The 24,692-nt window shown below is 39.4% G+C and overlaps 1 protein-coding gene across 1 annotated transcript in view; it reads right to left on the bottom strand.

The window, feature by feature from the left end:
• The window catches only part of LOC139735570 (kynureninase-like), a 76,329-nt gene extending 60,622 nt beyond the window's left edge, over positions 1-15,707 (bottom strand). The window contains exons 1-2 of the mRNA XM_071646327.1: positions 15,541-15,707; positions 14,004-14,124 (exon numbers count right to left, since the gene is read on the bottom strand). Coding sequence (XP_071502428.1) covers positions 14,004-14,124; positions 15,541-15,682 — 263 coding nt within the window. The 5' untranslated portion in view covers positions 15,683-15,707. The remainder of the gene's footprint in view (positions 1-14,003; positions 14,125-15,540) is intronic.
• Positions 15,708-24,692: the final 8,985 nt, after the last annotated feature.

Raw genomic sequence — 24,692 nt, 5'->3', positions numbered from 1 at the left:
TGACTTCTCTCTTTCAGAAGGCAGGGGGAATAATATTACCCAAATAACATACAATTGTACGTCAGTAGCAAGTTGAAGAACTGTGCACTTTATTCAAAAAGTAAAGTTTTGTGAAATTTCTCTCTTTATTTACCTTATAAATATACAGTATATTTGTAAGCATGTGACATCATACACTGTAGTAGTCTTCTCTTCCAGCAGTAACTGTGCAGATACTTAAAATATTTGTAACTTTTGAATGGATTGTCCAATTTTCCTCAAACTTTCACTGATGTGTTCTACAACTATTGCTGCATTCTCTCAATCCTTATGTATATGAAGGTGGACTTGTCCTTTAACCCGTTGAGGACGAGTCCCGTGTATACTTGAGCAAGCGTCTAGATGGGAAATGTGTGTTGCAGTGAAATCAAACCGTCCTCGACAGATTAAAGGACAAGTCCACCTTCATGTACACGTGGATTGAGTGAATGCAACAAATTAGTAGAACACATCAGTGCAAACTCGGACAATCCGTTCAATAGTTATGAATTTTTAAAGTATCTGCGCAGTCACTGCTGGATGAGAAGACTACTACAGTGTATGATGTCACATGCATACAGTGTACAACGATATACATGCCTTGTAAGGAAAATAAAAAGAGAATTTCACAAAACTTTACTTTTTGAATAAAGTGCACATTTCTTTGACTTGTTCCTGACATTTTTATTCCCCATTAGTAGACCGGGGGCCCAGAGCATTTATTCAGCTGAAAAGGGTCACACTTTTTGATGGTCTCATCATGTAAGGATGTGGCCAAGGGTCAATAAAATGAATTGCTGGCAAGTCACATCCTGTACCGTAAGCCTAGGGACCACAAAAAGGGACCCCGAAAAATGGATTTATTCAGCCGAAGGGGGTCACGGACAAAAGTTGGTGGATATTGTTCCTTTGGGTGTACTTATCATGAAAACAGCAATGCCAGCTATTTTATCCTGTACGGGGCCCCAGACAGTAGCCCCAAAGGGCCCCAGAAATATTGTGTTATTCAGCTGAAAAGGGTCACGGCTAATTTCTTTTGCAATGGAAGTAGTTCCCATCAGAGATATCCAAAACACCAATGCCAGCTATTTTATCCTGTACGGGGCCCTAGACAGTAGCCCCAAAGGGCCCCACCCCCCATAGGCCTACGTATAAACACACACAAACATTGATTTTATTCAATTAAAAAGATTCAGGGCTAATTTCTTTTGCAATGGAAGGAGTACCAATCAAAGATATCCAAAACACCAAAGCCAGCTATTTTATCCTGCACGGGGCCCCAGACAGTAGCCCCAAAGTGCCCCACCCCCTATACGCCCTATACGTACAAACACACACACACACACATTGACTTTATTCAGCTGATAAGAGTAACGGCTAATTTCATTTGCAATGGAAGTAGTACCCATCAGAGACATACAAAACACCAAAGCCAGTTATTTTGTCCTGTACGGGGCCCTAGACAGTAGCCCCAAAGTGCCCCCCCCCCCCCCAACACACATACTCACACAATAGTTTCATTCAGCTGAAAAAGGGTCACGGCTAATTTCTTTTGCAATGGAATTAGTACCCATCAGAGAAATCCAAAATACCAAAGCCAGTTATTTTATCCTGCATGGGGCCCCAGACAGTAGCCCCAGACAGTAGCCCCAAATTGTCCCCTTACCCCCCCCCCCCCCCCCCACACACACACATTGATTTTATTCAGCTGAAAAGGGTCACGGCTACTTGCTTTTGCAATCGGAAGTAGTACTCATCAGATATATCCAAAGCACTAAAGCCAGTTATTTCATCCTGTACTGGGCCCCAGACAGTAGCCCCAAAGTGCCCCCTACACACACACACACACACACACACACACACACACACACACACACATATATATATATATATATATATATATATATATATATATATATATATATATATATATATTGGTTTCATTCAGCCGAAAAGGGTCACGGCTAATTTCTTTTGCAATGGAAGTAGTATCCATCGGATATCAAAATACCAAAGTCAGATATCTTATCCGGCACAGGGTCCCGTCAGTAGCTCCAAAGTGTTTTGCTTTATTCTCTTTATTGTTTGCATCTCTTCTTCTTAAATATGCGCTCCTTCGTCTTCATTTTCGCGACAACGACAACGCGTCCTCCTCATCATCATCAGTTTTGCTGTTCTGGCAAACATTTCCAGCGTATCGGCTACGTTCGATTTTAGAGCGGCGAGAGCGGAAGACGTGCATAATTGAGTCTGGGAAAGCGTAGGAACAGCGTAGCTAAAGCGGCCAACAGCGTTATCGAAGCAGGAATGAAGCGTCGTAGGAACAGGCCTTAATTTTATACGAGAGTAGAGAACTTAGTGAGAGCGTCGTTAAAGCGGGAAGGTCGTGCTTTGATCAAGAAAGCGGCGCAGCAGCGGGACCATGTCGTCGGTGTCTAGTTTAGACTATATTTCCCGTTCTTGTGCCGCTGTTACTACGGTCAGAAAAACCTGGAATTGTTACGCTCATCCTGCGGTATTTACACTGTCACTGCTCTCTCCCCGTTTGAGCTACGATTCAAAATAGGTCAATCTTGATGGGGAGATGAGGAAGAAATTTTGAACCAGTTCAAAATTTCTTCCCGATCTGTAAAATTGCCAGACCCAACCCCATCACCCAAACGCTGCTGCTACGATGCTCCCGGTCCCCGTACACTTTTGCCGCTCTCTCCCGATCTGACAGATTGAATAGATCGGGATGCAGATCTTGATAGTGGAATTACATGTGGGGACACTTTAGGAACACTCCGTGGGGCCCCGTACAGCTATATAACTGGTTTCGGTGTTTTTGATACCTCCTTGAGTACTACTTCCAATGCAAAAGAAATTATAGCAATGATTCTTTTCACTTAGAATATAATAATACGGGAGCACTTTCCAGCTACTGGCTGGGGGCCCCTTAACTGGATGGGTTTGTGTTTTACGTATCTCAGCTGTTAATTCCACTGCCAAGGAAAATAGGCATACATGACTGTTTTCACCTAAAAACAATTAATTCATATGGGGTGGGAATACCTTGCGGCTATACCTGTCAAGGGCCCTGCATCCGGGCCAATATCGCACCTCTTTTAATCGAATTCTTTAATGTTGAATTAAATTTAGCAAAAACTTCGCCTAGATGACATGATAGTTCAATGTCATATTAATCTCTTCATTCAAATTTATTTTGAAACATTCACATTACCTCTAACCTTATTCTAAATAACACTTTTTCAACTGAAATCCATATAATACAAGTACCATTCCACTATCCGTTCATTCATAAATTCATAATGATATAGTCACGTGATTACATGCTGCGCTCGTTCATTCAAATTGATTTCTGGCCATCTAATTTAACATGTTCTGCAGTCTGTTAAACAGATATGTTCATGCTTGGCCTCTTTCCTTATTTTCTTTCGTCGTAGTTATTGTTTTGTAAGCATCATAGCATTTCATGTTTTCGTATTCGTTTAAGAGACTTTGACACCATTTTTTAACGTGCCTTTTGAATCCAAAGAAGTAAGAAGCCACAAATTATCTGGCCGTTACGAGCGCTTTATTCCGAGCGGTCGGCCAGTTACAAGAAGTCAAGGTTATGATCCTCAATTTTTTTTTATAATTCTTTCTATGTCTTCTAGAGATATACGTCTGTATATATTGTGCTGTCATGACTATAAAAAATGAAGTTAAGCTGCATTACTGGTACACGTATATGCCTATAATGACATGTATATGAAAGAGAAGGAGCGTTACCAGTCTGGTTACAGAACAACCAAATCCAGTTATACTAGATAAGAAATATGACACTTTTACTGCTTTATAACAGTAATTCATAGATGAAACGAAAACACACATAGAAACACATGTTAAAAAGATCTGAAACAAAGAAATAGCATGATTTGAATTTGAATGAACACGTTTGGAATTTGACTGTCTTTCGCGAAATTTAATGACTGAAATACACTTTTCGGCAAGTCAAGGCGAATTTGAATGAACGTAGGGTACCAGCCAATTTGAATACCCATTTTACGAATTCGAACCTTCTATCAAAATTAATGAACGAACAAAAGTGCAAAATTGGCTGGGAAAACCTAACTGGCTTTGATGTTTTGGGTATCTATGATGTAAACTAAGGCCTACTTCGATTGTAAAAGAAAAACAACTATGACTCTTTTCAGCTAAATGATGTCATATGTGGGGGGGGGGGGGGCACTTTATGGCTACTGTAACCTGGGCCCAGTACAAGATGAAATGACTGGTTTTCGTAATATATGGTCATCTTGGTTGTGCACTATACAGAAGTATGCTTCCTTTGCAAATTTCTTGAGTGTTTTGCTACTGTAACCTATGGGACCCCGTATACAGGATAAGATGACTTGCTTTAGTGTTTGTGATATCTCTGTTCAGTAGGCCCTGATATTAACGTTACAAAAGAATTTGTAAGACCATTTTCAGCTGATTCACAGTACATGTATAATGGATGGGACACTGTGGAGCTACTGTCTAGGGCTCTGTGCAGGATGAAATAACTAGCCTTGGTGTGTTGAATATCTCTGATAGGTACTTCTTCCAGTGCAAAAGAAATTACCCGTGTTTGGGGCTATACTGTGCGGGGCCCCATACAGGATAAAATAACTGGCTTTGGTATTTTGGATATCTCTGATGGGTACTACTTCCATTGCAAAAGAAATTAGCCGTGACCCTTTTCAGCTGAATGAAACTAGTGTGTGTGTGTGTGTGTGTGTGTGTGTGTGTGTATGTGTATGTGTGTGTATGTGGAGGGGGGGGGGGCACTTTGGGGCTACTGTCTGGGGCCCCGTTCAGGATAAAATAACTGGCTTTGGTGCTTTGGATATCTCTGATGGGTATACTTCCATTGCAAAAGAAATTAGCCGTGACCCATTTTGGCTGAATGAAACTAATGTGTGTGTGTGTGTGTGTGTGTGTGTGTGTGTGTGTGTGTGTGTGTGTGTGTGTGTGTGTGTGTGTGTGTGTGTTGGGGGTGCACTTCGGGGCTACTGTCTGGGACCCCGCACAGGATAAAATAACTGGCTTTAGTGTTTTGGATATCTCTGATGAGTATGCCTACTACCAATTGTAAAAGAAAGTAGCCATGACCCTTTTCAGCTGAACAAAATCAATGTGTGTGTGTGGGGGGGGGGGGGGGAGGGAGCAATTTGGGGCTACTGACTGGGGCCCCGTGCAGGATAAAATAGCTGGCTTTGGTATTTTGGATATCTCTGATGGGTACTACTTCCATTGCAAAAGAAATTAGCCGTGACTCTTCTCAGCTGAATGAAACTAGTGTGGATGTGTGTGTGGGGGGGGGGGGGGGGGAGCTCCTTTGGGGCTACTGTCCGGGGCCCCGTACTGGATAACATAGCTGACTTTGGTGTTTTTGATATCTCTGATTAGTCTGATGGGTACTCCTTCCAATGCAAATGAAATTAGCCGTGACTCTTCTCAGCTGCACGAATGAAATCAATGTTTGTGTGTGTTTGTACGTATGGCCTATGGTGTGTGTGGGGGGGGGGGGAGGGAGAGGGGGTAAGGGGACAATTTGGGGCTACTGTCTGGGGCTACTGTCTGGGGCCCCATGCAGGATAAAATAACTGGCTTTGGTATTTTGGATTTCTCTGATGGGTACTAATTCCATTGCAAAAGAAATTAGCCGTGACCCTTTTTCAGCTGAATGAAACTATTGTGTGAGTATGTGTGTTGGGGGGGGGGGGGGGGCACTTTGGGGCTACTGTCTAGGGCCCCGTACAGGACAAAATAACTGGCTTTGGTGTTTTGTATGTCTCTGATGGGTACTACTTCCATTGCAAATGAAATTAGCCGTTACTCTTATCAGCTGAATAAAGTCAATGTGTGTGTGTGTGTTTGTACGTATAGGGCGTATAGGGGGTGGGGCACTTTGGGGCTACTGTCTGGGGCCCCGTGCAGGATAAAATAGCTGGCTTTGGTGTTTTGGATATCTCTGATTGGTACTCCTTCCATTGCAAAAGAAATTAGCCGTGACCCTTTTCAGCTGAATAACACCATATTTCTGGGGCCCTTTGGGGCTACTGTCTGGGGCCCCGTACAGGATAAAATAGCTGGCATTGCTGTTTTCATGATAAGTACACCCAAAGGAACAATATCCACCAACTTTTGTCCGTGACCCCCTTCGGCTGAATAAATCCATTTTTCGGGGTCCCTTTTTGTGGTCCCTAGGCTTACGGTACAGGATGTGACTTGCCAGCAATGCATTTTATTGACCCTTGGACACATCCCTATATGATGAGACCAATAAAAAGTGTGACCCTTTTCAGCTGAATAAATCTTCTGGGCCCCCGGTCTATTAGTGGCGGTTGGGCACCTAAGGGGGCAGTGAAGCCCAACGTGATGCTCGAGTGCACTTCATAGTCTGTTGTAAACTACTGTATACGCCAAATATTTCGCGAGGTTTTTATTTTTGCGAATTTCACGAGTCAAGTGCTATTCGCAAAATTAAAGACATGCGAAAATATCGACTTTCATCCCGATGCGAATGTGATATACACATGTACATTTCTTCATTACAGGACTCCACGATCGCGAATTTAACCACTCGCGAAATCGTCGGAAATTCCCTTTTTGCGAAAATTTAGACTCGCGAAATATATGGCGTATACAGTATACGTGTACAATCATAGGTTCATGCTCTCACAATGGTTACATTTCCAAATATTTCATCAAACCAGATGAGCAGCATTAGAATGTGAACGTGGCGAGACATTTCAGCAACATCTTATGGAGCCCCCCCCCCCCCCCAAAAAAAAAAATGCCTATAAGATGCATATCACCTGAAAAATTCAATAATAAGATTTCGTTCTTTTTTAAATGACAGAAAAGAAATTAAATGGAGCTTGGCTTCAAGCCCAGAAATGTCCCGCACTGTAGCTACAGTGGAGGGAATATGAAAGAAATAGTTTGGCACAGACTCCTTTACAACCAACAAGGGTTTGCGCCTGCAAACTATTAAAAAGGGAGACACCTCTGGATTTTCCATGAACTGACTTTAAATACTGGTACACTTAAACAAACATACGTGTGCATACATTGCACATCTTTGGCTATTAACTCAGAGGATTTCTGGTTTTAAAAAAGATTTTATTTGTTTGTTTGTTGTCAAAGATTCTCTAATTTAGGGGCTCTGGGGTCCAATGTGGGTCTGAGTGGGGGGGGGGGGACATGGGGTGCCAATTTGCACAGTAGGCCTATATATTTACATCACCATTTAATTCTGACTGCATTTGTAGCGGTTTGGCCTCTACACCACAATGAAGTCAGTGAAGCTCAGCTGGAATGCTCATATCATGCACTTCATGGTTTGTTGGATATTTACAAATGAAAAGATTGGTCTGTTCTCTTGCATTGGAGCATATCGACAGTTGAAAGTTTGGGCAATTAATATCTTCCATTCAAAGGGCCATCGTTAAAGGACAAGTTCACCTTCATAAACATAAGGATTGAGAAAATGCAACAATATTTATAGTAGAACACATCAGTGAAAGTTTGAGGAAAATTGGACAATCGATGCAAAAGTTATGAATTTTTAAAATTTTTGTGTTGGAACCGCTGGATGAGGAGACTACGACAGCTTGTGAGTCATATGCGTACAACAGTATAAAGAAAATGTAAAAGGAAATTCAACATATTTTCACTTTTTTCGCATAATAAAAGAGCACTTGACTTGCCTCTTTCTAAAGGCAGGGGGAATAATATTACCCATAACATGTGTCGGTAAGGAGTCAGGGGAATGTGTATTTTTTTCATAAGATGGAATTTTGTGAAATTCTCTTTATATTTTCCTTATATTGTTGTACGCATGTGACATCTAAGTTATTCATACATAGCAGTAGTCTTCTCATCCAGCGGGTACTGCACAAAAACTTCAAAAATTCATAACTTTTGAACGGATTGTCTGATTTTCCTCAAACTTTCAATGATGTGTTCTACTAATATTGCTACATTCTCTCAATCCTTATGTTTATGAAGGTGAACTTGTCCTTTAAATTCCTATCAATTGATGGGCAGCTAGAGTGCATGAACAGCGCTGGTGAGACATTTCTACACTCCATTACGGATGGTCCTGCTGGTCATACAAATGCACTCTAGTATTAAAGTCATGGGAATGATTTCAGAAATGGATCATAGAAATTTCAAGATCCTCTCCCTCTTAAAATTTTTATCATTATTAAGTTTATTTTTTGCAGAACTAACATAAAATGGTTCATACGGATGATATGAACTATCAATCACGCAAGAAGAGAAGTTCAAAGCAAATTGTAACATATTTCTGCACAATGATATTGACACGCATATACTGCAGGGCAAGTCCAAGATAACACGCACGTTACGTATGGGACATTCAGAGACTTTTATGACCTGAAAAATAGTGTTAATGGCCTTTGATCATATTGAACTTCATCATGGTGATTGATATCTAGAAGAAGTATAATCATGTAAAAAATTGAGAAAAATGACCTTGACAATTATATTCTAGAAGAGAAAATATGTGCCGTTACGTATGGGACCAGAAAATTTTTGTTTTTTTGAACATTTTTTTCAACCTCAAAACTCTCTGAAAGTATATCATTCTACAACTTGTAACTCACTGTGATGAAAGTCACAACACTCAAGATTATCACAGGTAAGTTTCATGTCATCAGGCAAAAAGCTCTAATTACAGGTTCTAATTAAAGACAGACATGACGTGTTACGTATGGGACAGTTACGTATGGGACAGTTTGTCCCCCATTCATTTAGTGTGTGAAGAACCATGTTTATGGGTATTTTGCATAATTATTGAAGTAAAATCACTTGAAACTACTCAAATACTGATCCAGATTGTCAAGGAAACAATATTCCCCAAATATTCACCATCATAATCATATTCAATCATATTTTTATATTTTCATGACCAACCTGGGTATGCATGCCCTTTGTCCCCCATTCGTTTAGTGTGTGGAGAACCATGTTTATGGGTATTTTGCAAAATAATTTTGCAAAATACCCATTTAAACAGATTTTTGCATAATTATTGAGGTGGAATCAGTTGAAATTACTCAAATACTGATCCAGATTGACAAGGGAACAATATTCCCTAGATATTTACCACCATAATCACATTCAATCATATTCTATATTCTTTATGACCAACCTGAGTATGTATGCCCTATTTTTATCAGGATAGTTACTACTGAAAAATTGAATAGTTTAAAGTGTTTACTTCCATTGATGAAGGGCAGTTTGCCATTTAGTTTCAATAAAAAACAACTTGACACAAGAAATATTAAGTTTAATAAATAAGCAATACCTGCTTCGTGGAACCCCAGTGATCGAGTAGATATACAATGATGTCTGTCTAGCAGTCAGGTCATTGATTCGAGTCACAACTCAGTATGTATACCCATGAATTTTGTTGTGGCTAATACTGAAAACTGAATAAGAACAATTTGTGTATCACTTGCAGTTTAAAAAAAAATCATTTTACTTTTTTTTTTTTCTATATATTTCACAACCATTTCAAATTGGATCTCCATCACATAAACTTTGAATTCCTCTAGTCTTCGGATTTTATGCTCTTAAGTAATTCATATAATTGGTTTCCAATCATTTCTTTAAATGTTGAAAACTGAATCCCCATTTCTACAAAAAACTATACCATCCCTTTAATGCTGGTTTTTCATTGTGTATTTTGCCATTTTCCCCTCCCCCTTTCTGAAAATTGTTCAGTCAAGTTAATGTATTGTTTCAAGTGGCTATAACTCAAAAAGTAGCTACAATGTTGGGATGCTTTCTTCAGGATGATTGACCATTTGTGTACTGAGAGACCTTCCCAGCTAGCTACATGCATTCACATACAATATGTATGAGGATGTCCCATACGTAACGCATTTGTCCCATACGTAACATTATTTCAATGCCTAATAAAAAATATTTCTTTCACTTTTTTTTCTTTTTTCTCAGGTATTTAATTTCTCTAAACAATAAATTAGAACTTTCCAAAAGGGCATTAAAACAACCTTAGCAATTTCAGAAAAAACCTAAAAAAATGACCTCATTTTGTTACGTATGGGACATCTCATGATAGGACACGAGCTAATTTGCATAATCATTTGCATAATCCCTAAATTTTCATACCAAGTTAAACTATGTGATGAACTTCTTATGTCCACATATTAATCAAATATTATTTGCTTTCCTTTGAATTAATATGAATTTTTATAAATGTCCCATACGTAACGCTGTTTCACATTTATGCAAATGAAGCCCTTGAAATTTGCATAAATTTACATAATATCATTTTTTCCTCCACGGAAATCAAAACTTCAACTCATAAGCTTCATAATGATACCAAACATGTCAATATTGAGCAAAGATGAAATTTTGCCTTCTGAGGGGACCTTATCTTGGACTTGCCCTGCACACAAAGGAAACAAATAAAACTTGGCTGAACCGCATGAATAGACAGATCGAGTTTCATTAGCCTGAAGGGGGCTTGCCATCAATGATTTTTGCTCAATTTTATAGAGGTTTGGCTTCAAAAACATACATTGTAATGGAGGCAGTGGAGCCACAGGTTAACTCTTGGTTGCACTTCATGGACATGAAGTATAATAGGTTTCTTCTCTTGCATGGGAGCAGAACCGACAGTTGTAAGTTTGGCCATGACCATGAAGTGCTGTACATACACAATTTATCAAAGTATTAATTGGTTAAATTTCTTACAATTTCATCACATGGATGAGCACTTATAGTTCACTGCGAACATAGTGAGGCATTTCAATACTCCATTATGGGTCAAGAAAAAGAGAGTTTGCTTTTCATCTACCTTGAAATATATGACAAAATAATTTTTCCACATTCTTTACAAGCTTTTAACTGTTAGATTTGAAACTCTTATTTTCCCTCCCCATCCTCTTTATAATTCTTTCATTTACTTAAGTTATGGTGTATGTCACACAATGTCACCCATGTGATAAAGCCTTAGTATTAAAGTTTGGTGACGAATTTGCCCACAATGCATTTTCAAGAAGATGAAATGTGATACTGTAAAACATGATATATTCGCGGCATGAAATTTTCACGAAATGGAGCAGATGGTCTTTGTCGTGGCATGACATTTTCGCGAATTGCCACTGGTGTTCAATGCATACAGCGTAAACAAGAACTTTCCAGTGCATTTTATTTTCGCGAATCTTGGCGCTTGCGAAATTCGTGAAATCAAAATGCACGCAAACATTCCTTGTTTTACAGTAATTGACACCTATTTGGTCCCCCAACACCATATAGGAAAGTACTAAGGAGGCCACCCCTGGATCTGGCGTGAACAAACTTGAAACTGCAGTCACTGATAAATGTTCCTGCTGGTTATACAAACTCACTCTAGTATGAAAGTCATGGGAATAATTGCAGAAGCGGATCACAGAAATGTCACATATTTCTGCACAATGATATTGACACGCACACTGCACACAAAGGAAACAAATAAAACTTGGCTGAACCGCATGAATAGACAGATCAAGTTTTACTAGCCTGAAGGGGGCTTTCCATCTATGATTTTTGCTCAATTTTATAGAGGTTTTGGCCTCTAAACCATAACGGAGGCAGTGGAGCCACAGGTTAACTCTTGGTTGCACTTCATGGACATGAAGTCTAGGTTTCTTCTCTTGCATGGAAGCATAACCAACAGTTGTAAGTTTGGCCATGACTATGAATTGCTGGTACATTTTATATCAAATGTCACTGGTTAAATTTCCTACAATTTCATCAAATGAATGAGCACTTACAGTTTACTGCAAACATAGTGAGGCATTTCAGCACTCCATTATGGGTCAAGAAAAAGAGAGTTTGCTTTTCATGTAACTTTTAAAAATATGACAAAATGATTTTTTCCATGATGGAAAAGAATTGAATTCCATCTTGGCTTTCAGCTCGTCTGCTACTCTAGAGCAAGATATTTTTGCAGCGTGAAAGTTTTGCAAATCGGAGCTGACAGCCTTTTTCACAGCACAAAATTTTTGCGAATTGTCACTGGCATTCGATGCATACAGTGTAGACAAAAACTTTTGCATGCATTTTAATTATGTGAATTTTGGCTCTCACGAAATTTGTAAAATCAAAATGCATGCAAACATTCCTTGTTTTACATCAAGGTATATAAGATGCCTCGAAGGACAGATACAGCACTAGTGGGCAGGAACCGAATTCACAAAGGTAGTTTGAATTTTTAAGTTCATGGATTATGCAAATGTCATACTTTATGTGCAAAAATCTGCGTGACTCATTGGCCAATACATCTAGACATTCAAAAATTAATCTGCACTGATACCTGTACGTGAACGCTTCACATATTTCACGCTTGTTTCAGTCAACAGACTAAAATTAAATCATGGATTTGACTGGACCTAAAACTCCCTTTGTAAAATCATTCCAGAGAGTCTAGAAATAATCTTGAATGCCACCTTCTATTTGCAACCAGGAACTTAAAGGGAAAGCTTTGACACTAGTATTGACAGAATCCCAAACCTTGTTTAATACAGTGTTTTATGTTTGAGGTTCACATCAACCCCCTGCCTGGTGCAGGAGGGTTAGAGTCAAATTTTCTTACATTGTGCTAAAAGAAAATAAAATAAAAAAATGTGGAATTCTGTACTTATGTTCTCTTTATTGTTCAATGACTGTGGGTGCGTCTATCAACTCTTTTTCTCGGCATAAACAGGTTTTCCAAACGGCTTTCAGGGAATTTTTACGAGATGATAAATGCAAAGCTGTTTTGAAAGCCTTTTCAGAAAGCCTTTTCGAAAGCCGCAAATTTATGCTTTCTGAAACAGGTTTCCTAAACAGGTTTCCAGAAACCTGTTTCTAGAAGCCTTTTGAAGCGAGATATTTAAACGCACAGCTGTTTTGAAACGGCTTTGTACTGCAGTTACGAACCATGCACGCCTTTTATGACCTCTTCTCCTCGGGTCGAATTGCGCAATGCAGCTGTGCAGCGACAGGCCAGTTATCATGTACGCGAAGAGTTGATAAACGCAACTATTTTGGAAGCCGTTTCTAAAGGGCTTTGGAAACGGCTTTGGAAAGGGCTTTGGAAACGGCTTTTGAAAGCCGTTTTAAAACAGGGGAAAGATGATAAACGCAGCCTTCGACACATGAAACTGCTTGGCCTCCTTATACAACAATAATGGCACATCAAGAAACTAAGAAAGGTCATATGATTTGAATGGAAGTTCACAGCATTTGCCATTATGTCAGAAAAACAGGAATTTCAATCTTCTGAAATATTTTGCCATTTTAAGAGTCAGAATGTACATCTTGCAATTAAGAGGCTCTTAAAAAATTTTTGACCTCCAATGTAGATATCAAAACAGATATCAAAGGCTCAAATGACTGAGAACTTTGTTTTTTTAATTCATTTCCTGGCACTTAACAACAAATGATTTACAGTACAATATCAAACCACAAAAGTGATGGGTTAGTGGTACCACTCACTGATCTCTATACTAAATATCTGGATTTATCTCATTGACCAATTGTTTTAAAGCCACTGTGCTGCCATTTTACCACACACGCCGCCATATAATGTACTTGCATACGACTCGGCTAGCAACGTCATACATCTTCTTGGTGACAATCTCTGCTGGAAAAATGTGACAATATCTGCATAAGCATGTGCATGGTAAAGCGGCAGCTCATACGTACAAGCTACTAGTACTTAACTCGTTGAGGATGGTTTGATTTTCCTACAATACGCATTTCCCATAGATGCTTGCCAGAGTATACTCGGGACTTGTCTTCAACAGGTTATACTGTTTATAAACAGCTTAAATGGGCCGATGTGATATCCAGATATTTACTATAAAGATCAGTGGGTACCATGCCCCCTCAAAAAGGGGGAGTGGGGTGGTCTCTTTGTGACTAGGATTACTCACTGCTGTCCCCATTTCTCCAGCTCAGCGTCCAGGTAATGGCGGACATTCCTCGGCTGGAGCCCAAGAGAATTCCCACAGAAGTAGATGCACTCATCGTCCGGCTTGACCAGGGAGAGGTCAACTGTGTTCAAAAGCAAGGACAATCATAAAACTTGACCAGTGATATATATCGTCGCTGGGGCGACAAGACCTCGTACAAAATGCCAAATGTTCAGGAAAGCCAAAAAACATGGCGGCCAAAGCACTATAGCGAATGGGATAGCCTTTCCTTTGACATGCCATGGTGGCTTCATATTTGGAGTAAGACAGTTGGGATTTGGACAGGACATCACTTAACCCATTATTTGACCATTAATCCAAAAAAGTTATTTTTCACCAAAATTGCAGATACAAGGTCTTGTCACCCCAGCGACAATATGCTAACTGCAGTCAGTCCAAGAACAATGTTAGCCCTATCAATAGGCCAAATTATCCACAAGAATATAATCTTGCTGTTGTTGTTTGGATCGCGATGCAGAAACCAATCTAATTTGCTACTGTTCATGTACATCTGCATAAAAAGTCACTTCTACAAGTGAACCATAGGAATGGCTGCATTGCACCCGTGTATCCTAACACAGGAAATTAGCAGTTTGCAAACTGCAAAACAAAAAAAATATAAACAAACAAACCTATTATCAAATAACCCATATTTCTTGGGTATATGATATGTGAATGGATTGGCGTATCATGACATGGAATAGTAATACTTGTAATGGTAGGGGCAGCCATCACAGAAGGTTTGAAAAAGGATCTAGCAGTGATGGATTAGTATCATATCAAGAATCAATATCAAAGGTTTGTAGTAGTCATATATTGTAACCACTAATCAACTCAGTGTGAGACACTATTACTGCCGCACTTATAGTATTAGTAATTTTTGATAAAGTTAGTGCAACAATGATGGTAACTCATTGTGGTGACCGATTTCCTTTTTCTTTTGTTTTTTACCCATTAAGGATGGGCTGATTTTGCTACAACACACATTTTCAATAGACACTTGCCAGAGTATACTTGGGACTCGTCCTCAACAGGTGAACTGTTTCAATCTTCCAACCCAAACATGTTCTCATTTTGACATAAGCTGAGCAGAGGTGCAAAAGATTCACAAAAATTTTATACATCACAACATAGTTAAGTCCACATTTTACTGTGGCCGTTTTGACACTAGGGTCAAGAGGCACATTGTGGGTGAGTCAACTTGTCACACGATGTTTTGCACTGAGTAGGAGCTGAACTCAGAATCTCTTGCTAGAGAGTCTTGAACCACAATCCACCATACCACGGGAGAGACTGACTCCACTTTCAAACTCTTGTACTCTACTTTTTATGTTTCCTGAGGAAAATTCTGGTAGGATGGAAAGCTCAGACCCCTTATAGAATCGATATTTCTTTATCACTGGATCTACAGCAGTTTTCAGAGGATTAAATTGTTTTTTAATTCTGCAAACTCTCCAATGCTATGCTTGGATCATCAAGCAATCACTTTGATTCTTACCAGATGGAAGATCCTTCATCTTTGGGTAAACAAAGTCTTCTCTGAGCGACGCCAAGGGGTCCTCTTTGTCCATTTTCTCTGCAAACTTGCAACTTGTGAGCTCGCAGCCAAACTGCTTCGCTCTCTCTCTCAGGTCGTCCATGGGCACAGCACGAGTGTGGCCGTTAGTCTTGGCTGGCTTTTTCGAAGGAACGGCCTGATCTGTTCCATTCGTGGCACTCTCAAGGTTGCACTTACGTTTCTCGGCCATGGTAAAACGAGATGTCAGATGTCACCTGTGAACTTTTACACCATACAGTACACTATGGAGGTGAATCGTAATAGAGGAAGTATCATGCTTCAAAAATCAATTGAACTTACATTCAAGAACATTTACAGAGGATTAAAATGGCAGCAGCCTTGATTAACTCACACTATGCCACCTAACACTACCAAGATTTACAACTCGAAAAAAGTTCCATCAGTTTCAACAGCTCAAAAATCTCTAACTTCTGACCTCTTCCTTCCACTGTCCTAATAGTACTCCTACTGTTCTATGACAAGAAAGAAAAAATCTAGACTTTTGTTCAGCCACTCTGGGAGTGAAGATCGCAATAATAAATGTTTTGCAAACTTTACTCTAAAAATATGAACACGCACAATGAACAGTTAAATCATTTTCTACTGAAACTCCTCACTTACCACTTTATTATAGGCCTATAGCAAATCACGTTAGAGTTCGGCGCTAAAAAGTACACTAGAAACCTAGCACCTAGAGTTCTAAAGTGAGACAGCCACAGATTTCAACTTAATAGACATTTGCACTGCAAATTCAAGTACAAGTTACAAATGATTTTTGGTCGTGTATGGTCATAAAGTAATACTCATGGGTAGTCATGCTGGATCACGATCATGATCTGAATCTCACTATTTAACACTGAAAACAGCATTATTGTCAACACAAATTCTGCGAATCTTTTTAACGATAATAATACTAGTGATACGTATGTTGTGAAAAAGACAAGCCCGGCCGGTACTGGCTGGTTTACGAGTACCTGATTCGTTGGTAGCAGTATCGTGACAACGAGGCAGCCAGGGCGGCGGCGGCGTGCAGCGAGGAAGGACTAAGCGGCAACAGAGGGTTATCTCCGGACTGGGAATTAACGTTAGAACGGAGTGGGGTGAAGGTTTAGGAGGCGTTGATGGGGAATAACAAATTCGTTCTCAGCAGACCCGAAGCGAGGATTTGATAATCCGGTCTCTCTGATCTGAATCAAATAATAATGGGCTGATGAATGTAGTACTGTAGGGTGTGATGATAAACATCACCCTCACATATTGGGAGAAAACCAGATCACGCACGTCCGACGAACAGGCAGAGCACAGGCGTAGGACGTGACGCACACGGCGGCGATCGCGATACTGCACAGGGTACCGGGGAATACCAACCGGTAACTAGTACAATAGTGTACTACGATAGAGGGTTACGTGGTATATATGGGGGACGATCGAGTTGGCAGCGCTGCGCTGCTGGCTGGCGGGGTTGCGTTGGTGGGTACAGTTACGTCAGAGATTCTGCCTACCACATCACCGTCATGCACTGCTTACGATCTTTGGTGTAACCACCAAGCATGAAGTTTGAAGTTTGAAGTTTATTTGAACAATTTCTAACGACCCCTTTCGGAGTATGAGACATTAACAATGTCTTTGTAACAGTAAAATACAACCAACATGATGTTACAAACAGATGCCAAGTTCAAAAAATTTTTATGAGTGAGATTTTCATGACTCGGCATCTCGGCGCGCGCGCATGTGCATGAGCGAGGGCAGGGTGTGGGAGGGGGTGTCTGCCCTCCCGCGGTTTGGGAGCTTTGCAAGCTGATGCATACTTAAGTTACTATTTTTTACTTATTTTGAAAGACAAAAGGGAAATATGCCTTCAATTGCAAAATGCGTGAGGAAAATGGGTGTCATGCGTGAGATCGTGAGACAGACCCTAAATGCTTGAGTCTCACTCACAATGCGTGAGACTTGGTAGCTCTCAGGGATGCCAAGTTCAAAAAAATTTTATGAGTGAGATTTTCATGACTCGGCATCGCTCGGCATCTCCGCGCGCGAATGTGCCAGTGAGCGAGGGTGTGGGAGGGGTTTTTTCCCGGCCCCTGTGGCCTCCCACGGCAGGGAGACGTGTACCAATGTTTAGGTGGTATTTTGAAAGACAAAAGGGAAATGTACATTCAATTGCAACTATCACTTTAATCTTTTGAGCTATGCTCATTATTATAGGCCAAAGTTGCAGACTTCGCCCGATGCGTGAGAAAATAGGGTGCCATGCGTGAGATCGTGAGATGGCCCCTAAATGCTTGAGTCTCACGCAGAATGCGTGAGACTTGGTAGCTCTGAGCTCTGGATGTTAACATATATAATTATACGGTGCATACACAAATGTGTACATGTATGAACAAATATAATAATCATAAAGTACATTGAAAACACGATGCAAAGGGATGCCTGACACAAAAAGGACAAAATGTTGTAATTATGCATGTACACACATACAATAAAATTTCCAGGTCCAGAAGGCCTCGCTGTATATATAAAGCTACCACTGTAGTTCTGTAGTGTACCATATTTTTAAACAGTCGTGTAAAAAGAAAAGGTGGTGAGTTCTAGGGTTGTAGTAATTAGGCTATAGATCTGTTACTAGCTTTCAAAATTCAGCTAATCATTTGACAGCTACAAAGATATCATCCCATTTTCAAAATACAACACTGGGCATGTATGCAAACTTCATAGCTCTACGCGCCTGTACGCATGTCGATGCAGCGCTAGGCGGCGTTACGGGTATCTCCTTATGGGGCGCCAAATATCGCATGGTCTATTTCGTTACGAAAATTTTGTCAACATATATGTTTGATCAGATACTCAGTAAGTGATTTTGTGACAAAAATATTGTCATTTGGTAACGAAATATCTGATTTTGTAACGAAGTAGACCATGTGACACTTGGCGTCCCATACTCCGAAGTAGGACGCGCACGTCGACAGGTGGACGCCATTCGCAGCGTCAGATGTTGGGGAGGGGTGTTGTTAGGTGACCAAAATTTTGATAACGCATGCAGGTGGCCGCTACGGACACTTGTTATTTTCAATGATTTCTTGTCAAAAACAAAACAAATGTAAACTCTCTTTTGAACACTTTTTACACAAACTTCAAAGGGATACTTTATGAGGTGTGATAATGACAATGACAAAAATCCTCATGAAAATTATCTGGTTGACCATCATTGATTTATGAAAACGTGAGGACATAATTTACTTAAACATTTATAACCTTCTCATTCAAATTCAGATTTTGGGAAGTTTTATCATTCTGTTCATCATTTTACTTTATTTACAAAAACTAATCATTTGATTCATGGACTCTGGTTTATATGGAAAGTGTCCACCATATCATGATTGCTCTTACAAGTTTCTCGGTTACCTGACTGTTTCGGCTTACTATACCACACCTAGAGTTTGAACCATGTGTATGCGTCTAATGATGAGTGTGGATATAGGTATAGTTACATAACATGTATCTATGAGAGACTTTCAAATTCATTTCATGATCTCCAGGGATGCCAAATTAAAAAAAAAAAATTATGAGTGAGATTTTCATGACTCGGCATCTCGGCATGCGAATGTACGCGCGAGCGAGGGTGGTGGAGGGTTTTTTCCCCCCTGTGGCCTCCCACGGTAGGGAGCTTTTTCAATTTTTAGCTCTTAATGGTGCGATCAGGTGCATACTGAAGTGACTATTACTACTTATTTTGAAAGACAAAAGGGAAATATACCTTCATTTGCAACTATCACTTCAATCTTTTGAGCTATGCTCATTATTATAGGCCCAAGTTGCAGACTTCGCCAGATGCGTGAGAAAAATGGGTGTCATGCGTGAGATCGTGAGATGGCCCCTAAATGCTTGAGTCTCACGCAAAATGCGTGAGACTTGGGTGCTCTGGATCTCTCTTATAAGCGTGTATTATGAGCAAAAAGTATGTCATCTAAGGCTTTCATGAAAAGGATCCCAGATCAGTTAAGTAATGGTTGTTCTAGGTGATGAGAAGGAACTTGAACTTCAAGAGTTATAAACAGAAAGCGCTTCCCATAAGTAGGCTATATCAATATATCAAGACTATAGATATTTTTTAATCGTATGTCCATTTAAGGTTTGCTTCATATTCTTTTGCTCTATCGTTAAAGTCAATTCAAACAATCACGGAGAAGAATTCTTTAGTGAATAATTTTGTGTTTCTTGTGACAGAACTTGATAGGCCTACACTCTTGCTTGATTTATTTGTGATGGCAATGCTTCAGGGCAGCTCTGTGTTATAATTGACGCCAACAGTGACGTCAACAAAAAGGGCAGGTTAAAAATTTCCCTGCACAATATTGTTCTTTGAGTCCTTATTCCATTTTCTTTAATCTTTAATTTGCTTTCGATGATATTATTATCCCATACGGGACGGAGTTTCCGTTAACTCATTGAGCGCCGGGACCTCAATGCATATTATTTTTAATAATATTATAATCTTAGCTATGGGAATAATTTCGGAGGTGGGCCATGCGTTTAGACAACGGAATGTTCGTGATCAAGAAAGATGGAATATGTCGGTAGGTGGCGCCAATTATGATCACAAAAAGCCTGATATCGCCAAAGAGATTTTCCGCAGTGGTGGGGAGGAGAAAACTCTCTTTGGATATCGCGCATCTAGGTCTAGCCTTGAGTTTGGCTCACTGATCTCCACTCTTAGAGGGGAGATCAGTGGTTTGGCTCTCGCTCGCACAGCGTTACAGTCATAAATGTTTTTAAAGAGGAAATCCACCCCAAAAATATCAACTTCATCAAAACCAAGAGAAAAAATATCCCTACAGAACCATTCAAAAGTGACAAAAATCAGGTAAGAAGTAAAGGAAGATATGATATTTTGAAATTTCACATTTTTTTCCAGAAAACATTTCGTAGCAGGACCTTATGAATATTCAAATAGACAAGTTGATGATGTCATACCCTCGCAATTTTTCACGTAAGGGAGTTCATGGCTAGTGCATGACCCCTTTTATTCACGACTTTGAAATAACATGGACATGTGTTGTGATGAAGAATTCCTTCTTGAAGCATGTCATCTTATAAAAATCAATGTTGAGAAAGTGCATGGAGAGATTATGCTAAACAGTGTTGATGAATGACTTACACCTGTACATTCCAATTTAGTCTGAAACACATATATACATTGTACTGACATATTCAGATTCTCATAGTCAGCTGCTCGAAACTTCTCGTGGCCCGAATTCACGAAGGTGGTACAAATGAAACCATGATTTAAAGGGACATTCCACACGATTTTCATAATTTCATATCATATAGTACATAAATCGACAATTCCATGTATAGATTCGTGGAATTTATTGTGGTTCTTGAGCAGAGAAACAATACTTTGAAAAACCTTAAACAATTACACTGAACAAGGATGATGACATAGGAGGTTCACATCTTTCAGATATGTAGCAGTGTAATTCCATTATAATACTGCTTGCTTGCGAGTTCACCTGTGTATAATCTATGCATGCCTTCTTCTTTTGTTCTGCTTCCTTGAGCCCCAACTCATGCATTCTTATGGTGACTCTGCCATGTCATCATCCTTGTTCATAGCAATTTGTTCTTAATTTTGAAAATATTCTTATTCTTCATCCCAATTATCACAAATTCTGAAACTCTGTCCTCGGTATAACTAATTTATAGTTGTTCAAAAGTAAAAATCTAAAAATCATCCGGATGTCTCCTTTAAACCATGGACAAAAACCATGGAGCGCCATTAAGTGTCGCATGAAATATTTCGTGACGAAATCAGTAATTTCGTCGATGAAATGATTATTTTGTAGCCAAATGAACATTTCGTCCACGAATGATAATTTTCGTTAACGAAACGGTCATTTTGTCGACGAAACGACCAATTTCGTAACGGCATATTCTGTGCGACACTTAAATTGGCGCTCCATGGTTTTAGTCCATGGTTTAAACTATATATGGTTTCATTTGTACCACCTTCGTGAATTTGGGCCAACGTTTTAAAGAACAAGTTCACCTTCATAGACATGCGGGTTGAGTGAATGCAGCAATATTAGTAGAACACATCAGTGAGAGTTTGAGCAAAATCGGACAATCCGTTAAAAAGTTATGAATTTTTGAAGTTTCTGCTCAGTCACAGCTGGATGAAAGGACTACTATAGCTTGTGATGTCACATGAGTACAAAAATATAAAGAAAGAATAAAGAAAATTCAACATATTTCCACTTTTCTCGCATAACAAAAGAACACTCGACTTCTCTCTTTCAGAAGGCAGGGGGAATAATATTACCCTTATACGTCAGTAGCAAGTTGAAGAACTGTGCACTTTATTCAAAAAGTAAAGTTTTGTGGACTGAATTACAGTATTCCCTTTTTATTTTCCTTATACAGTTGTACGCATTGTACGCAGGTGACATCATACACTGTATCCTTAGTCTTCTCTTCCAGCAGTGACTGCACAGATACTGAAAATATTGGTAACTTTTGAACGGATTGTTCAATTTTCCTCAAACTTTCACTGATGTGTTCTACTAATATTGCTGCATTCTCTCAATCCTTATGTATATATGAAGGTGCATGGACTTGTCCTTTAAAGTCAGTGGCAATTACCTCCCTGCAATTACACAGACATTCTCATTTGACCTTTGTTCTGCACATGCGCAAATCACAACTGTGAACTCCCTTATTATGAAGTTCGATCTTTTTTTTTTATTTTTAGCTCATACAAGTGAACGCATGTAATCATACCAAAACATATCATAATTAACATTTGTCCTTTTTCTTTCATTACGGTTGTTGTTGTTGTTTTTAAGGCAAGTTTTATATTAACACAGCAGAAATATGAGATTTTTTTTCATTTTTGCATATGAAATGAAAAAGAAATTGTGAGAGCGTGACATATCGTCAACTGGCTCATTTGAATATTCATAACGACTGGTCAAGAAACTGAAATGTTTTCTGAAAAAAAATGAAATTTCAACAGGTCATATCTCCCTTATTTCTTATCCAATTTTTATCATTTTTGTATCGTTCTGTATGATTTTTTTTTCTTTCTTTTGAGGGTAACTCACTTTTGGGGTGGATTTCCCCTTTACAGTAGGCCTACATAACACGTACCACATCCCCTTGGTCTGAAAGACTCTGCACTGCATGCCTAGCCCCCATCCTCTCCCTCCCATATAGGCCTTCAACATATTGCGATAATTAAGAATGATAAGAAAAACGTATTACAAAGTTGTTTGATTATCCATCGATGAAGTGAAAGCTATACGTCATCAGAAGAATTAAGACTGCGTTTTGAAACAATTTTACTCAAATTGTCGGAGATTCGATCATAATTAGGCCTATAGTAAATCTTAGCTTGAAATCTAACACCCATATAGGCCTTCCTATTATTATAATCAACAGAGCTGGTTTTCCCCTTATCCTATTTCAGTAGCTTATGACAGTTTGTCAGAAAAAAAAAACACCTGACAAAACATTTCATAAATTGAATACAACCAGATCAGTTGAAAGTCAATCAATCAATCAATCAATCAATCAATCAATCAATCAATCAATCAATCAATCAATCAATCAATCAGTCAATCAATCAATCAATCAATCAATCAATCAATCAATCAATCAATCAATCAATCAATCAATCAATTAATCAATCAGTCAATCAATCAATAGCAGGAATCATTATTATTGTTATGTCATCTTTATATTGGCAATGGGCCTTTATGTTCTTCAGAAATACTGTTCTACTTTCCTTGATCCTACTGACTCGGCTACTAGTACAGTTTACGACCATTGACTACTGTCATGTTTACGACACTCCGCGTCCTACAGGACCGGTAGGGTAAACATCATTCTTGTTGCGTCACCCTTTTCCTGAACCTTGTAAACCCTATTCCTAGTCCCACTCGCAGTCATTCGTGTTTTGGACGTGATCCACAAGTAGTGAACATTGCATTGTTGGATGCGCGTATTATGTATTGCTGCATCATCACTGAGAACGAGCTGACACTATAAACATTGCTTGGGACTAAGGTTAGTATGTCGGGGAAAATGATGTTGGGTTGCTTGTGTCACATGAATCTACATTTGTTTACGTTCCCAAACGCCAGTCATATGCGCTCTTGTCGACAGTTCCGTTAGAGAATAATCGAGTAAGTATAGAGAGTAGATTCTAGTGATATTTTTCTAGATTTTAACACTCCACAGTCTTTTTTTGTTTAATATGATCGTGATGATCAAGATTATCACGAGATCCCGGGATACCGCGGGAGGCCGGAGGTCGGAGGAGAGAGACGAGACCAAACTTCAGATTTAAATGTTACTTTGTAACATAGACTAGGTCTAGTGCCTACCAATTATTTGTCCATTCACCGTCTTTTCTTGTTAATGTGAGGGTAATTTACTGAGCGGCACTATGAATATGACTGATCATTGCTGATATGATAATCTAAAGAGATAGATAAAAAAGAGGCCCTGCACTTTGACCGAAAGATCGGTCTGTATCTGTCCGTCGGGGAATGTTCCGCGGAGACTGCGTCTGGCTTCACGGATCCCCTCCGTATACAGACCGAAGTCAATGATGCCACCTCCTGTGTGGCAGTAGCGAACAGATCAAACGTTACTATAAACCAAATTTCAGGCAGCTTTTTTACATTCAAATAAGTTTGACATGACATGACACATTATGCAGCAATATTTGGGGTTAATTTCTCACATTTTGCAATCGAAATACTCACAGTAACTCGGTTATAACGCAGAAATTTTATCCATATCGCAACATCGCCGTCCGCTAGCCGTAAGTCGCCATTTTGAATCTGTAAGCCAATCACATGTGAGGTACGTGTTTCAGTAAAAAAAACACGTAGAAACTACCTCGCATGTGATTGGCTAATAGATTCGTACTGTATGTTGCTGCAGTTTGAACGTGACGACGCGACGGGCTGGTTGATGTGTGTTTTACATTGAAAATTCGACCAAAATGTTGGATTATTCATTCATCTGGTGAGTGAAATATACTCTTGAATAGTTGATTCCACTATACAAGCTTAAATTTGCCGACC

The sequence above is a fragment of the Diadema antillarum genome, unplaced genomic scaffold (assembly GCF_040938485.1).
Source record: "Diadema antillarum isolate AM-2024a unplaced genomic scaffold, OU_Dant_1.0 seq00000586_RagTag, whole genome shotgun sequence".
Classification (NCBI taxonomy): domain Eukaryota; kingdom Metazoa; phylum Echinodermata; class Echinoidea; order Diadematoida; family Diadematidae; genus Diadema; species Diadema antillarum.
This window is presented reverse-complemented; position numbering and strand designations above follow the sequence as displayed.